Below are 16338 nucleotides of genomic sequence, written 5' to 3'. Positions count from 1 at the left end.
GAGTTTTATTGAACCAAGAAGACAAGTAAATAAATAAATAAATAAATAAATAAATAAAGTCTGGAACACTGTGAAAACCTTTATCAAGGCTCGGTCAGCACGCCGGGACCGCTTGTTAGTCTATAACGTTCAGAGCTGAGGAGCCGTTGTGCTATGTGGGCCGTGGGAGTCTCCGTCTCTAGGTTACCCTTCCGGACCAAACGGAACTCCTTTCCGTCTCTGCTCCACACAGGCACCAGTAAGAGTCTCCACCCCCATTTATATTAGGGCATCAGAAAGATGGCGCTAAGCACTTCCAGAACAAACCAATCACCCATCTTTGTAAAAAATATATATACTTTATTGATTTTTTTGCAGAGAGGAAGGGAGAGGGATAGAGAGTTAGAAATATCTATGAGAAAGAAACATCCATCAGCTGCCTCCTGCACAGCCCCTACTGGGGATGTGCCCACAACCCATGGTACATGCCCTTGACCAGAATAGAACCTGGGACCTTTCAGTCTGCAGGTGGACGCTCTATCGACTGAACCAAACCAGTTAGGGCCAATCAGCCATCTTCCAGGGGAGAGCAAAGGTGACAGTTCAGATCCCAACTTGCTATCACTAATGTCGTCTCCAGTGTAAGCAACAAGGCTTTTGCAACACTGAAAAGGAACCAGTGGAAACACTAGGAGCGTGGTGTCATCAGGAAGCACAATATTCAGCTGCATGCACACGCTCACTAAGTTATTTGTAGCTCAAGAATCACATGACCTTTTAAACTCCCTTCCAATTTTTCCAGAGTTTAAACTCCTTTCCAGAGTTTCCGTAGCATCCCCGTTTCGGTAGGCCCTATTTTCATTACCATCCAGTTCAAAACACATTCTAATCGCCATGAGCTTTCTTTTTGGATACAGGGGTAACTTAGGAATTCAAACCATGTTGCTTGATTTCCAAACATTCTGAAATTTCCTCGTTTTCCTGTTGTTCTTTCTTTTTTTGAATATACGTTTATTGATTTTAGAGAGAGGAGAAGGGAGAGGGAGAGAGAGAGAGAAGCATCAATGTGAGAGGGAAGCATTGATTGGTTGCCTCCTGCACACCCCAATGCGGGATTCAAACACACACCCTGAGATGTGGGCTGTCTGGGAATGGCACCTCAGCCTTCTGGTGCGTGGGAGGATGCTCCGCCAACTGAGCCACACCAGCCAGGGCTTTTCTTGCTCTTGATTTCCTGCTTAATTCTGCTCTGGACAGAAAGCACCTGAGCAATGCTTTGCACTTTGTTGAGGTTGGCTTTCTGACCCAGGAAGGGTCCGTTTCAGTAAATGTTCTATGTGCGTGTGAAAAGGACACATAGCACATCCTGTGATGGAGCCCTACGTGTGTCAATGAGGCTCCTGTCCCTTCCTGATTTATTTTGTTTGTTTGTTTTTTCAGTTATTGGAGAGGTGCTTTTAAATCTCCACGTATGGTTGTGAATTTGCCATTTCTCATTTTAGTTTTGTCAGCCCTTACGTGTATTTTGAAGCTGCGTTATTAGTGCACGCTAATTTAGAATCGTTACATCTTCCGAAAGCTCTCTCTTCCTCTCTAGCAAAGCATCTTGCCGAAAGCCTCTGATGCCCGGTGTTACCGCAGCCACACAGGCTTTTTCGGATTTGGTTTGCATCCCGTATCCCTTCCCATCCTTTCACTTTGACCTTTCCGGTGCCCTTATGCTTGCCAGTAGCACCTAGTTAGGGTTTGGCTTTTATTGGGAGATTGCTCTCTTGTATTGGAGGTTTTCCCTTTGCCTTGGTGAGCCAGCAGAAAACCCTGTTTGGCTCTGCAACCTTATGGCTTTGGCCTAGTTTCCCTTGACCCATCCGCTAATAATTAGCAAATGCCCAATGGAAGAAGCAGGCCAGGCGATCAGGCCCATTGCTCTGTGGCCCCTTCAGGCTTGGCCTTCTGTTCCTGAGTGTCTCCATAGCACTGCCCAACTTTTACTTCCCCAGACTGCGGCAGGTGGTGCCCACATCCTATGTCTGAGTCGGTAATCCCTGGTCTAGGTGCGTACCAGTCTGTGAGAACTCCGTATGATCAGACAGGATGTCCATCCCTCTCCCTGGCATGCCAGAGAAGGCCAGCCCACATGGAAATGCTACTGACACGTTTTTAGGGCAGTGAATCTGTTCTGCAGGACACAGGGCATTACACTTTTGTCAAGGCCCATAGAACTGTACCGTGGGAAGAGTGAATGCTGACGTAAACTATGGACCTCAGGTAAAAATAATCCACTGATCTTGTTTTGTCAGGTGTAGCAAATATGTCTGACCGAAACAAGATGTTAATAACAGGGGACTCTGTGAAGCTGGGATGTGTGGGAACTCTGCCCATTCTCTGTAAACCTAAAACTGCTCTCAAAAGAAAGTGCGGTAGGAAACAATACATAAATACAAGCGCTACTTATTCCGAGTGAGAAGAGAGGGGCAACTAAATCCAGCAAAATAAGTCTCTCCTGGGAAATTCAGGTCGGCAGACAAGAGCAGAACCACTTACCCCCGGAGGCCCACCCACAGCCCCGCTTGGTGAGGCGGCAGGAAACGAAGCCCCTCCAGTCGGGGTGGCAGGTGGGGGTGATTACAACACACCTAGGGCGGTGACCGCGCTGCCTTCCACACTCCTGTTCGGGGTACCGGAAAGACAAGAGGAAGTTCAAGTCATTGCCTACTGGGAAAACCAGGCTGGTTCCCAAATAGACTCCCCGTGGGGGGGGGGGGGCGGGGGGGAATGGGGGGGGGCAGCCAATAGAGCTCTTTTATCTCTCACTCTGGGACCGGGGGCCCCACTCCACGCTGCCATGAGGATTTTCTAGGGCTGATGTTTCGTCTTGTTTTATGCTCAGCATCTCGGGGAACCCGCCTCCACTCTGCTCACATGTCCTAATGTGCTCATTGGGTTTTTAAAGGGCCCATTCCCTTTCCTGCATCTTTGTTCCTTATCAGCCTGAGAAGGGACGGGAGCTGTAGACCGTACGCTCCATGAGAGCAGGGGAAGGAGTTATTTCGTTTGCTGATCTAGAGGATGGGGCAACTGAAAACCTACTTTTGCCCCACCCTGTATGTATAGTGGTTGCTTCATTGTTGGTGGTTAAAGAACTGGCTTCAAATCACCAGGTAGCGGAGAGGGGCGACGGGGCCTCCATGGTGGAGGGCATCTCTGAGCCACTCTTGGAGCAAACGCGCAGGTATTTCCGACGCCCATCCACATCCGTGCATCCTCTGCCCATGCCATCCCATCTCTCTTCTGGCTGCATGGCTGCATGGCTGCGGGCATGCTCAGTGAGCCCCCTGCTGGGAGCCGTGGGCACTGCAAGCTGACCCATCGCTCTTGCCTGTTCAGTGGGGAAAGGTCAGGGAGAGGTCAGCCCAGCTCCCCTGCACCACCTCTTGGCCCAGGTCGAGCTGGACGGTGACCTGGACTCCCTCAGAGCCGACTCTCCCTGGAAAATAAGAGTGTGTTTTGCTTTTGTGATGAATGGATTTGGTAAAATGTTTTCTTACTTTTTCCTAGACATCGCCTGGTGGTATTACCAGTATCAGAGAGGTAAAAAAAAAAAAAAGTTTAAACTAACTTGACTCCTTGGTCACGTTACTTTCAAAGGAAGAGCCGTGTAACCGAGTATTCAGATTTTGTCCTGAGTCTTCTCGCTCAACAACTCTCTGTGCCCCGTATTCACAAACCCCACCTGCACGGACACCGTGGGAAATGTCCTGTTAGAGACAAGTTACAAGGGAGGTCCTGCTCCCCAAGCATCGGATATGTTTTCCGCTCCTGGGCAATAAAGCATACACAAGAGCTCAGCGCCAATTTGTGGCGCCAGAGTAGTAACTGCGGAGAACAAATGACCTGGATTTCCGTGTTCTCTCTGTCCCTGTGGTCTTGACCTCCTAATCGAATCCACATTTTCTGAGGCTGTTTCCCTTATTACTTTACCTCTTCTTATTGTGTTATATGTATTTCATATAATTGCTTCAATCCCTTTGTGAAACAAAGCGGAACGTGTTAAGCAAACAGTGAGGGAGAGAGCGGGTTCGGTAGACGGAGTGGGGAGAGGTAGGGGAAAGTTAGGAAGCTTTCTGAAATGCCTCCGGGCCCAGGAAGGCGGCATAGCGGGGCATAAGTGAACCAGAAGGGACAGAGGGAGCCCTGGAGGGGACAGCACTGCTCAGCTCCAGTAAAGGATGGCCTTGTGACAACTTGAGACCGAATCTTCAGATAATCCCATTTCCCAAGGAAAACCAGAAGCCCCTCATCTTTAAATCTTGGCAATTCGTTTCCCCCAAAAATAAAGCACATGATATAGATAGATAGATAGATGCCAAACAAGACCCATCTTTGGGATGTGTTCATGCCAAGAGACACCATTTTCTAACCTCAACACTGCATGGGTGGGTACGAAGTCAGGCCCGGAGGCCGCAGGATGGAGAAATTATTTTTCAGTCCAGGCAGAAGGAGATGGCCATGGCCATGGCCGTGGTCACAGGCCTGACAGAGAAGGCGCCTCACCAGGGAGAAGACCTCCTGTTCCTCATGGTCTAAGGGTCTGACATGGTACAGGCCGGAGCTTGCTGGGGGCAGACCCACGGTAAGGCTGGCCACAAGCCCATTTGCCTTTTGTGCTACGGGCAGCAGAAGCCGCTGCAGGGGCACGTAGAAGTGAGATCTGTACCAGAGGCCTGGCCGGCGGGAAGCTGGGCCCAGGTCTGCCACCAGCTGTCTGTGACAGCAGACCTGGGGTTCAGGAGAAGCCATTTCATGGCAGAGCAGGGAAGAGGTCCCCTGTGCCAGCCCTTCACCTGGGCTATGTATGGACGGTAGATACGGGAACTCACCGAGGCAGTGCATTCTCTCTTCTGAGGGTCCGAAGCTTTCCTCCCGCACTCAGAAGAGCTGTGACCCCCAAAATGGAAGGCCCACTTCTTCTGCCTCTCCTCCTGCATCCTCTGCAGTTGGTTGTTCGATCCCATTTCCACCACCCCCAGTGAGAGATGGCGCATCGCTTTGAAGATGCTCCTCCTTAGCGAACTCCCCATGTGTTAGGACAGCCGGCTCCCTGATATTCCCGCGGAGAGGGTGATGGTCCCCACTCCCCACCTCACACAGGGCTCAGTGACTTACAGGCATGAAAACATTGTACAAATTAACAGCACTCGACAAACAGAAGGTTTTTCTAACTCGTTGTTGTGTAGCCATCATAGTATGAAGTTTCTGTGTTAATTTTCTACCATCCAAGCTCAGTCTGACTTGGGAACTTGCTCATCGTTGTTTTTAATGACAAAAATAATAACAACAAGCAACGTTTGTCCTTGGAGACTCTGAACAAACCTCCGAAGAAACCATCACGCAGGCTCCCCGCCTAGCAATGCTGTTTCCCCTTCCTCCACCCAGGGCCTCCCCAGGGGCCTGCAGGAGGGGTCGCACACACCTCTGAGGCCCCTTCCCCAAGCTTCTGCAGCAGACCCGTCAGGAGGTGCCTGAGGAAAGGGAGGAGAGAGCTGGAGTGAGACACGGAATGCCTCCCCCTCCAAGGGGGCCTCAAGTGCAGGCACATTAGTCATTCCCATTCACAGGTCACGCACAGACTTCTGTGCAGGTGTATGCGGACTGGACTGCTGTGTAGACTTGAGTTCTTACTAATTAACAGTAAGAAAACCGAGAGCCTCGCATGCCCGTGTGCAGGTTGCGCCCCAGCATCTCGAGTCCAGAGACATGGATTTCCTTCCCAAGGCTGTTGTCTCTCAGCCTGACCAGGAGAGGGTGGCAGGGAAGGAAAACAAAACAAAAGTTCTGCAGGCAGCCGCTACCCGAATATTCAGGTGTTACACAACCCGTTTCATATGGGAATGGGTCCCGCTGCCCAGACAGCCAACTAACCATTTGTTAATAAAGGCCAGTTCTACCTTAATGGGTTTCATAGTTGATATTTCAATAATTACTTACTGCATTTTTAATAAAAGGGATGGCAAGCAAGTGCAGTTTCTGAATCAGACTCTCTCAGGACTCCTGCAAAGAGAGTTCTCTGACTCAGGAGGGATTCCGTCAGGAGCTCGATACAAAGAAGACAATCTTGTGAGAATACCTTTTAAGCTTTTAGGTAAGATAAACGGGGAAAGGTGTACTAGACACCTTCAAAAACACACCATTTCTCCCAAACATACATTTGTATCCTCCTTACATTTTAACATAACTTTTACCTCTTTTCAATGCTAAATATCTGTGCATTCTATAATTGATTTTTAGAGACAGGGGAATGGAGAGAGAAAGAGAGAGAGTAGAGATAAATCCATCGATCGGCTGCCTCCCGCATCCCCTGCTGGGGAACAAGCCCGCAACCCGGGCATGCGCCCTGACCAGGAATCAAACCTTATAGGAGGACACTCCAGACCACTGAGCAACACCGGCCAGGGCTCTCTGTACATTTTTAGATAAAATTGCAATTGAATCTAATGCCAGGCAATTTAATGCAACGATTTGATTTGTATTTTAAAATGAGGTAAAGAAAATATGAGCATTTTTAATTAGATTCGGGGGGGGGGGTGTTTGTTTGTAACTGCTACTTGTTAGCTACAGACATAATGACAATTAAAGGCTCTGTAAGAGTTACCAGAAAATTGGCCACTGGGGCTATGTTGTCTGAACAGAGGATCTTATTTATGTTGATTAACCTGTCCTGCTCCCAAGCAGGATAAGCTGATATGTATTGCCCAGCCCATAAGGAAGATGAGGACAAGGAATTGTCACCCAGTTCCTCGGCCTCTACCTTGAAGACCCAGCCACACGCCCATTCCTTTGGGGGAAGGTGCAAGATTCAAACTCCTCTTGAAATCAAAGCACCAAAAGGAAAAGTGGTGCAAAGAGGCAGACGCTGACTAGAGCGATGCCCCAGACCCAGAGTAACGCACCGCCCACTGGTTCTCTCGGGTGGAAACCCCACCCTCCTCACTCCCCGAGGCCATGGGGTGTGACAGGGCCGGTGTCTGTTCCCTGCAGCCCGCCCACCTCGCCACCATTCTCGCCAGCCCAGATGTGCAGCCATTGCAGTTCGATATATGGATTTGGTAACGTCTGCTGACAACAGTGGGCAGGAAAGGTTAGATGGTAATTGATTCCTGATTGGAGTCAATTCACAGAAAGCATTGAGGCAGGGCCCGGAGGAGAACACTTACTCACCCCACGGGGATGGTAAGACGGTGAAAGTTCCGCCCGTTTGGGTTTTGTGATCCTTCAGGAGGAGGCGGGCAGAGTTCTCGCTTTAATTGACAGACACCATTTCCATCACTCGTGCAAAATGAGATGGCATTGTGGTTAAGCTGCCACTTACAACAGCGGTTTTGAGAGCCCTCCGATGCGTTAGAAGCTTTCATTTATGTAAAGTAGCTCCCTTTTCAGTCCTGTTCTCCTCCCATGTCAGGCTAGCTAGGAAATATTACAAAACGATACTGTGAAACACGTTCCTATTTTTAAATTTATATTCATGCTATCATTTGAACTTTTTGCTAGATCGTGCTAGCCTTTCTCTAGTTGTCCCAAATGGTGAGAGTTTACTCCATGCTTTTATATATTATTGTATTTTTAATTGATTTCGTAGAGGAAGGGGGAAGGAGAGAGATAGAAACATCAATGATGAGAGAGAACCATCGATCGGCTGCCTCCTGCGCGCCCCACACTGGGAATCCAGCCATTAACCTGGGCCTGGCCCTGACCAGGAATGAAGCGTGACCTCCTGGTTCATAGGTCAACACTCAAACACTGAGCCACGCCAGGCTAATATATGCTTATATATATATATATATATAGTTTATTTTTTTACATAGAGGAAGGGAAAGGGATAGAGAGTTAGAAATATCGATGAGAGAGAAACATCTGTCAGCTGCCTCCTACACACCCCCTACTGGGAATGTGCCTGCAACCAAGGTCCATGCCCTTGACCAGAATCGAACCTGGGACCCTTCAGTCCATAGGCTGACGCTCTATCTACTGAGCCAAACCAGTTAGGGCTGATCTATACCTTTTTGATAGCCTTCTTTCCCTTTGCTGATTGGGGGGTGCGGATTAATCTGCCCCCTTACCTGTGTCTAGAATATTCAGATGTTCAGTGAGCAGCACATTGGATATGCAAAGAAGTTATTTCATAAGAAAGAGAAATGTTTTCCTGCGGGCTCCAATCTCAGCCTCACTGGGAACGTGTTTCTCTCCAGCCCCGAGCTCCTCACCTGGTGTCTGACCTAGAGAGGGTGGACTGGTGGCGAGACAGGCAGGGACTGGCAGGGCTCCAGGCAGAAAGGTCCTCCGTGAGGTGGTTCCGGCCCTCGACCCTGTGTCCCAGACCACAACTCTTGAGACAGCCCTGACTGGTCTGACGGTGATCCCCAGACAGCATCCCAACGCTGTCTCCTCTGGTTCCAGATAAGATTGAGGACGAGCTGGAGATGACCATGGTCTGCCACCGGCCTGAGGGCCTGGAGCAGCTGGAGGCCCAGACGAACTTCACCAAGAGGGAGCTGCAAGTCCTGTATCGAGGCTTCAAAAACGTAAGACACCCCCCGACTTCCCGCCGCCCCCGGCCGGGCTCCCCTGAAGCTGAGTGAGCTCTCCCAGATGCCCCGGGGCCTGTCCGGAGCTCTCCCGGGGGAGTGGCTACAAAGGGAGGAAGGTCGGTTCTATGAAGGGGACAGGAGGCAAGGCCGCCTGGCTAGGAAGGAGGACTCCGGGCAGGGATGGGTTCCAGCCTGAGCATAACCCGTTCACTCTGTGTGGCTGGAGCCTCATAAACAAGGGGATTAGGCCAGCTGCTAACCAAGCTGATGGACACTGACACGGAAGCCTGAAAGCCAGCGTGTTCACTTACCGCTTACTTCATTATTGGACCTCATGATAGTCTTGTTGGGAAGATCCTGTGGGGCCCATTTCACAGCTAAGAACACTGAGGGTCAGAGGCCGACTCAAGGTCACAAAGCTTAGAAGGGGCTGAGCCAGGAACCAAGCCCAGGTCCTTCTCATCCGAGTCCACACTCTTCCTCCTCCCAGCCCCATTCTTCTCATCGTTTTGCAGAGTGGCTTCGGTCCTGAGGTGGGGCTGCCCCCCCCCCCGGCCCCTCTCTGCCCTTGTGATCTAGAGATCATAAGGGACCCCAGACCCCAAGGCTGGCCCAGCCCACTGCTCTGGGGGCAGCCCTCAGACACCCCTGCTGACTGTGTCCTCCTGGCAGGAGTGCCCGAGCGGTGTGGTCAACGAAGAGACATTCAAGCAGATCTACGCACAGTTCTTCCCTCACGGAGGTGAGTCCGACCTTGGCAAAGGCCCTGCCTGGCTCCCTTTTCTTTTTTTCTCTTATTGATTTCAGAGAGGCAGAGAGAGATAGAAGCATCAATGATGAGAGAGAATATCATTGATCTGCTACTTCCTGCAGGCCCTCCCCTGGGGATCAAGCCTGCAACCCGGGCATGTGCCTGGACCAGGAATTGAACCGTGACCTCCTGGTTCATAGGTCGATGCTCCACCACTGAGCCACGCCGGCTGGGCCCAGCTCCCTTTCTGAGAAGCAGCCTTCCTTTCTCCAAGTTCATGGCCCTGGTACCTGCCTCCTCAGCACCAGGGAGAACTCAGAGCAAGATGCTTCCCTCAGTACACAATGTGGAGCTCTCAAAAGTGTCAGCAGGAAAGAGCCCTGAAGGGGGCCCCTCTGCGGGAGGGGAGGGGGCGGCAGGGCCACCTCTAAGGCCCAGCACAGCCGTAGGCAGCAGGTGCTCCTCCCGATGCGGCCCAGGGAGGCTACGCGTCGCTCGGGACCACACAGCCGGGGAGCACCGCCCGCAGAAGAGCGTCTCCATCCAGTCACTGTCATTCGTCCACCAAGAACCGCACAGGCCCTAGCCGGTGTGGCTCAGTGCATGGAGTGTCAGCCTGTGGACTGCAGGGTCCCAGGTGTGATTCTGGCCAAGGGCACATGCCTGGGTTTCGGGCTTGATCCCCAGTGTGGGGCATGCAAGAGGCAGCCAATCAATGATTCTTTCTCATTATTGATGTTTCTATCTCTCTATCCCTCTCCTTTCCTCTTTGAAATCAACAAAAATATATATTTTTTTAAAAAAGAACCACACAGCCAATCAGGGGGTCTTTTTCTGGGGGTGCCTCAGTACAGGGACAGGGGCCTGTCTCGACTCTCACGGGACTTCCCACCTGATCCCCAGGAGAGCCATGCGGGTCCCGGTTCACACCCGGGGGTGTGCCACTCCACAGTGCCTCCTTTGCACCCCCCGGCGTCACCTTCCTCTCTTTCTCGCTGCCCTAAGTGCCCTCAGCCCGCTCTTGGCTCTGCTCCCTCACCTGCCTCTCCTTCTCCGCCTCACAGATGCCACCACGTACGCCCATTACCTCTTCCACGCCTTCGACACCACCCAGACCGGCTCCGTGAAGTTCGAGGTGCGTGTGTCTTGGGGACTCCCCGGGTCCCCGGCTCCTCTGCCTCTGCATTCACGGGGTGCTGGGGGAAGGGTTGGCTCACCAGATGTTCTCCGTGAAGACAAAACACCTTCATCCATTTAGCAAGCATTTCCTGGAGAGAGAGAGAGAAGCCACACCCGCCCTCCGGAGCTCGGGGCCTGGAGGGACCAATGGTGACAGCCTGGCAGCCCCCTTGCACACAGTGAGCACACACAAGCTCTGTGCCACGTGCTTCACGTGTGGCAGTTCCCTGAACCCTCAGGACAACCCTAGAGCAGGGAGCTATTGTGTATTGCCAGTTGCAGAAGAGGGAAGTAAGGCAAAGAGTGGTCGCATGCCTTTCGCAAGGTTACACACAAAGGAGGGATTGGAACTCAAGTGGGATGTTCCCAGAGTCCAAGCTCTTAGCCACTAGACCAGTGGTCGGCAAACTGCGGCTTGCGAGCCACATGTGGCTCACAAGCCTCGGATTGCTGAACTGATGACTTATGAGTTTGCCGACCACAGTACTAGACTATGCCACCACCCACACAATGACCGCAGCGGTGGGAGCAGACAGTACCAGGGAGGCTGTTACCTGTGTCTGGAGGTATCGCACACACAGAGCTCCATTCCTCCTCAGGGGGGCTCCTCCCCCAACAGTGGGACAGGGAGGGAAATAAAGGGGGGGAGGGCGCTGCTCTTCACTGAGCGTGGCCATATCCTTCCTGGGACAGAGGCCATGGGAGACACGATTGTGTCACATCAGTCACAGAGTCAGACCCACAGTCAGAGCTTCACCCCAGCCGACGGCTTGGTGTTACTGTCACTCACGCCTCTTCCCCTTCTCAGGACTTTGTGACCGCTCTGTCAATCCTACTGAGAGGAACTGTCCATGAGAAGCTAAGGTGGACTTTTAATTTGTATGACATCAATAAGGATGGCTACATCAACAAAGAGGTGAGTGGGCTGAGGCCAGGGGCATCAGGGGCCACAGGACAGCACCTCTGAGATAGGAAGCAGCCCAGTCAAAATGAGGAGGTTGTCCCCGTGAGGAGGGATCTGCTTTGGGGGAACAGAGCTGGTGTCTGGCAAAATGAAGGAGTTCACCTTTGCCCTCCCCATTGCCCTAGGCTGCCCCTTTCCCAGGCGCTAAGAAAGGGCCCAGTAGATTCATTCATCCTCACTGGCTCACACACATTCAACATGGACTTCTCAGTGGGTATAAGTGGTTTCAGAATAGAGTTCCTCTTCCCAGGGGAACTTGGATTTGAACAGGTTAACAGCCACAGTGAGAGCCAAGAGTTGGAATCGTTCTGCAGTTACCTCCTTGAAGAAAAAAGGGAGATTTGGGGTGAAGGGGAGACCACATCTGGATCCTATGGGCCACTACCTATTTTGCAATAATAGGGGGTGAGACTGGGTGCAGCCATTTCTAAAGAGATGGTCTGAACCTTCACTGTTGGACGTGTCTGGAGCCTCAGAGTCCATGCAGTATCTAGTCAGTGAAATTCCCCACGTCCACCTCAAAACACTTGGGTACCTTCTGTGCCCAGCATCTTGGTTGAAGCTTGGATATAGCCTCCGTAATATCCACTTCCTGAGCGCCAATCCTCACCTCAGCCCTGCAGGGCTCTCTCCAGTGTTTTATTCCTCATTCATTTGGTCATGTCTTTGCCCGACACACATTTGAGGGCTTCCTAGGTGTTCCAGATGCTGAAGATAAATAAATGGGTAAACAACCCCAACAATGTGAAAACTCTAATATACCCTACAGCAAATGTGTTACCTGAATTCCAGCCAGCACATACAATGGAAATCCAGGTGGCCAGCTAACATCACCACGCAAGAGTGACAAGATGGAAAGTGTGTATGGTGCACTCTGCATTGGAAGAGTCACTTTATAAAGCAGCCTGTGTAGAACTCTATCCTGAGTAGCTCAGCTGCAGTCAGCTGTCCACCTTGGCTGCAGCCAGCTGTGGTCAGTGTCACTTGTGGCCACAGGGACAGGTCACTGGGTACCAATCCAGCCACCCAGGAATTAAAGAGTGGGGAGAGGGACTTCCGGAAATGGAGTGTGGGCTGACGGGTACAGAAACAGGTCCACCCCAACCCCAACATTAGCCCTCACGGAGGGGAACGCTCAAGAAAAGGTAACTACCCAAGAGCTTCTGGAGGCAAAGAGGATGCCCCACTGTCAAATAGATCCCCACTCCCAAAGACGGAGGAGGTGCCCCGCTAGTCTGCATCCCAATGCCCTCTCGCCAGCTAAAGAAGGTCCTTGTCGTCACTCTCATCCCTAAGGGGGGTAAGGAGCCCCACACCGTCACCTAAGAAGAGCTTGGCCTCACGGTTTGCGCACTGTGCCCCCATGTCCCTGTGCAGGAGATGATGGACATCGTCAAGGCCATCTACGACATGATGGGCAAATACACGTATCCCGTGCTCAAGGAGGACACCCCCAGGCAGCACGTGGACGTCTTCTTCCAGGTGAGTGTGCGCACCCGGGCGGGAGCTCCAGCTCACCTGAGGCCAGTCAGCCGCCCCGTCGGAGCAGTGGCTGGTGTCCACCCGTTTCCCACACTTTGTAGGAGACAGAAAGAATGAAAAGGGACAGCTCCCCGGGAATGAATGACCTCTGAAGCAGGCGAGTAGACACTACAGAAGAATAGGGGAAGTACACGTGGTATATATAGTGCACCCTTTAAGTTCCGTGAGATTTGGGGGACCCGAGTCCACAGGGAAGATGTCATTAAGCCCGTGGGTACAGGGGGAAGCCCTGGTGTCCAGGGAACTGTGGTGGGTGGATTGTGAGGTCTTGAGGCGGGAGATTTCATCCTTGTTAATACGTGAGTAGAAGGGGGCCAGGTCCCAGAGGCATTTTAGTAAAAAATGCACCTGGCCATAGAGTATCAGAGCTCCCGCTAGTCCAGCGGTAGGCAAACTCATTAGTCAACAGAGCCAAATACCAATAGCACAACAATTAAATTTCTTTTGGGGCCGAAAACGGACTTCTGTGCATGGGCCACAAAGTTTCCATTGCACTCTATGTGCGCGCCCACGCGTGGTATTTTGTGGAAGAGCCACGCTCAAGGGGCCAAAGAGCCGCACCATGTGGCTCGTGAGCCACAGTTTGCCAACCACAGCGCTAGTCGAATCCTCTCACTTTGCACATGGGAAATGCAGGCTCGCAGAGGCTTAGGGACTGACTAAGGGCCACACAATGACAATGACAGTGACAGTGACAGAAGTAGCAGCTCTCATGTCCGGGCTGGAAGCATCCCGGGAGACACGGTGGGTGTCAGCAGGCAGGTCCGCTGATGAAGTGATGAGAGTCCGGAGCGTGTCTTTTCATTTTGAGGATGCTCTTGGGGTCAAGTGCTCTCACCAGGCTGGGCCCGGTGGGGTTCTCTGGCCAGTGAAAAACCACCCTCCTTCTCGGGGCAACATTGGTCCATAAAGGGCGCCGTTTGGAATGCAGAATGCCAGGTTCTATAAAGCGCTTCCTCTCGTGTCTTTCAGAAAATGGACAAAAATAAAGACGGGATCGTGACGTTAGATGAATTTCTCGAATCCTGTCAGGAGGTGAGGAGAGATCTCAGGCCACGTCCCTAAATCGGGGAAGGAAAGCCGGGGCTTGGCGACCTGCGGGAGGGAGAGGATGACAAACTGTGACCCTCGAGTCAGAGCCACTGATACCAGCGGCAGCAGGTCAGATTCCAACCATCGCCACTCCCCGGAATGATCTACGGTTGGTCTTGGCCAAGCGGGCTGAGCCAGGCAGCGTGAGAAGGACAGGTCATCCACAAAAAAATATGCTCTGCAAACACCCATAAGCCAGTGCTGATATTGGGTAGGACGAAGATCACACGTAATTCCTAAGCCTGAGTTCAGGAATAACAGGCGTGGGGAAGTGGGCAGTGAAGGCTGGGGCGGGACTCCACTAGGCAACAAGGTTGTTCATCTTTCCGTGATATTGGGCAGTTCCTGAATGGAAATGGATCTCATTCCAAAGTTGACTCCTAGGTCCTGAGGCTGTGCAACTCCCAGCCAGATTAGAATGTCCTTTCTTTAATCAGAACGAGGCCATCGTGGTTAATGTTTCTTATAACTATAGCTAGTCCCCGATACTCTATTTCTGCCTTAACACTTATCAGGGTCTTTTCACCCAGGAAACCCGTGCCAGAGGCTGGATCCTCAGGTACGGAGCTCCTCAGGAATGCTAACCATCCCCTCCTCTCCCCCCTCCCCAGGATGACAACATCATGAGGTCCCTCCAGCTGTTCCAAAACGTCATGTAACCACGGACACAGCCATCCGGCTCTCAGAGACATTGTCCCAAACCACCACCCTAACACCTTGACCCGCCCTCCTGACGTCACACTGACTCTGGGACAGAAACACCTGCTGAACTCTCTGCCGAAGACTTTCTATGGAGCCCAGCGCCCCGTGGCCTGGTCTCTGATGGCCGGCTCTTCCTCCTCCCTCCTCCTGAGAGAGACAAGATGAAATTGGAAGCATGCTCATCTCCTCACACCGCCGCCCTGGGGAAGGTCCCTCTGCCTGAGCTTAGACAGTAGTGCACACGTGTCTGCCTGCACGCCCCAGCCCTCTGCTTACAGTGCAGCAGACCTCGGTGTGTCTGGAAGCAAGATGACCTGAGCCGAATGCCCTCCACCCTCTGATGGCCTCCCACACCAATGTGCCTGTTTCCCTTCCTTTGGTGGGAAGAGCGAGCGTGCTTCGGAACGATGTGAATCTACCATGACTAGTGTGGGAGAGCCAGTCCCTGGCCTGCGTAGGACAGGACTGAGTCGGGGAGCATGGCATTGTCTGACAACCCAAACTGCCCATCCCTTCTGTTCCTGGAGGCAAGGACCGGTAATTCTCTCTCACTGGCACCTGTGCTGGTAGGACCCATCCCTTAACAGCCCGGAAGGGAGTCGATGCCCAGCGGTCCATGTCTCTACTCCATCTCCTGCTACAGCCCAGCACTGCATGTCCCTTCCAGAAAGCCTGCAAATTGCTGTAATTTTATACCATCTTCTAACCAATAAACAGAATTATTTCTTACACTCTTAATCGTCATGTCTTCCCTGAGTCCTTTGGGCAGGAGAGGTGAGTTGTGAAAAGCGGAGGCCAGTCCACTCATTGGCGCCGCATTATTAGGACTTACTAGGTCCCAAGCAAACATCCAGTTCAGATGTAAATACTGGGGCCACATGCAAATGCATCATCGTGAAGAGGAAACTCTTCTCAGGACCTCCCTTCCAACAAGCTCGCCCGCCACTCCCAAGACCCTCTGCTGTGGAAGGTCTGGACCTGCATCAGGAAGGTCTAGGCCAGTGGTCGGCAAACCGCGGCTCTCGAGCCACAGGCGGCTCTTTGGCCCCTTGAGTGTGGCTCTTTCACAAAATACCACGGCCTGGGCGAGTCTATTTTGAAGAAGCGGCGTTAGAAGAAGTTTAAGTTTAAAAAAATTTAACTCTCAAGAGAAATTTCAATCGTTGTACTGTTGATATTTGGCTCTGTTGACTCATGAGTTTGCTGACCACTGGGTGAGGCCATGGCTCTACGCCCTGGCTGCACATCACCATCACCTGGGACGTGAAAAGTGCTAACACCTGCTGCCCACCCCACCCCCACCACCCCCCATCCAGGCCAATTGACGTAGACTCTCTGAGGGTGGGGCTAGGCAGCAGGAAGCTTTCAGAGCTAAGAGCTGATTGAACTATGCATCCAGAGGTAAGATGAGAAAGTGACCACACCCAATAGGAGCCCTTCCCCTGACCCCCCGCTGTTAAAAAATTAGGTCTGGATCCCAAGGCACAACACCTGTAGCCTTCCTGAGCTGCCTGCTGCTCTGGGGCCTACCCCACACCCATCAA

At 52.0% G+C, this 16338-nt stretch overlaps 1 protein-coding gene across 4 annotated transcripts in view; it reads left to right on the top strand.

The window, feature by feature from the left end:
* Positions 1-15532, top strand: part of KCNIP1 (potassium voltage-gated channel interacting protein 1) — a 234043-nt gene extending 218511 nt beyond the window's left edge. For 2 of the 4 annotated variants that reach the window (XM_036424390.2, XM_036424392.2), the window contains exons 2-9: positions 3538-3570; positions 8434-8558; positions 9237-9306; positions 10380-10450; positions 11303-11410; positions 12836-12940; positions 13973-14035; positions 14704-15532. In XM_036424390.2, coding sequence (XP_036280283.1) covers positions 3538-3570; positions 8434-8558; positions 9237-9306; positions 10380-10450; positions 11303-11410; positions 12836-12940; positions 13973-14035; positions 14704-14751 — 623 coding nt within the window. In that variant the 3' untranslated portion in view covers positions 14752-15532. The remainder of the gene's footprint in view (positions 1-3537; positions 3571-8433; positions 8559-9236; positions 9307-10379; positions 10451-11302; positions 11411-12835; positions 12941-13972; positions 14036-14703) is intronic. The other 2 variants (XM_036424391.2, XM_036424393.2) reach the window with 1 other exon arrangement.
* The last annotated feature ends 806 nt before the right edge of the window (positions 15533-16338 follow it).

Source organism: Pipistrellus kuhlii, unplaced genomic scaffold (genome assembly GCF_014108245.1).
Source record: "Pipistrellus kuhlii isolate mPipKuh1 unplaced genomic scaffold, mPipKuh1.p scaffold_m20_p_8, whole genome shotgun sequence".
NCBI classification, from domain to species: Eukaryota; Metazoa; Chordata; class Mammalia; order Chiroptera; family Vespertilionidae; genus Pipistrellus; species Pipistrellus kuhlii.
This window is presented reverse-complemented; position numbering and strand designations above follow the sequence as displayed.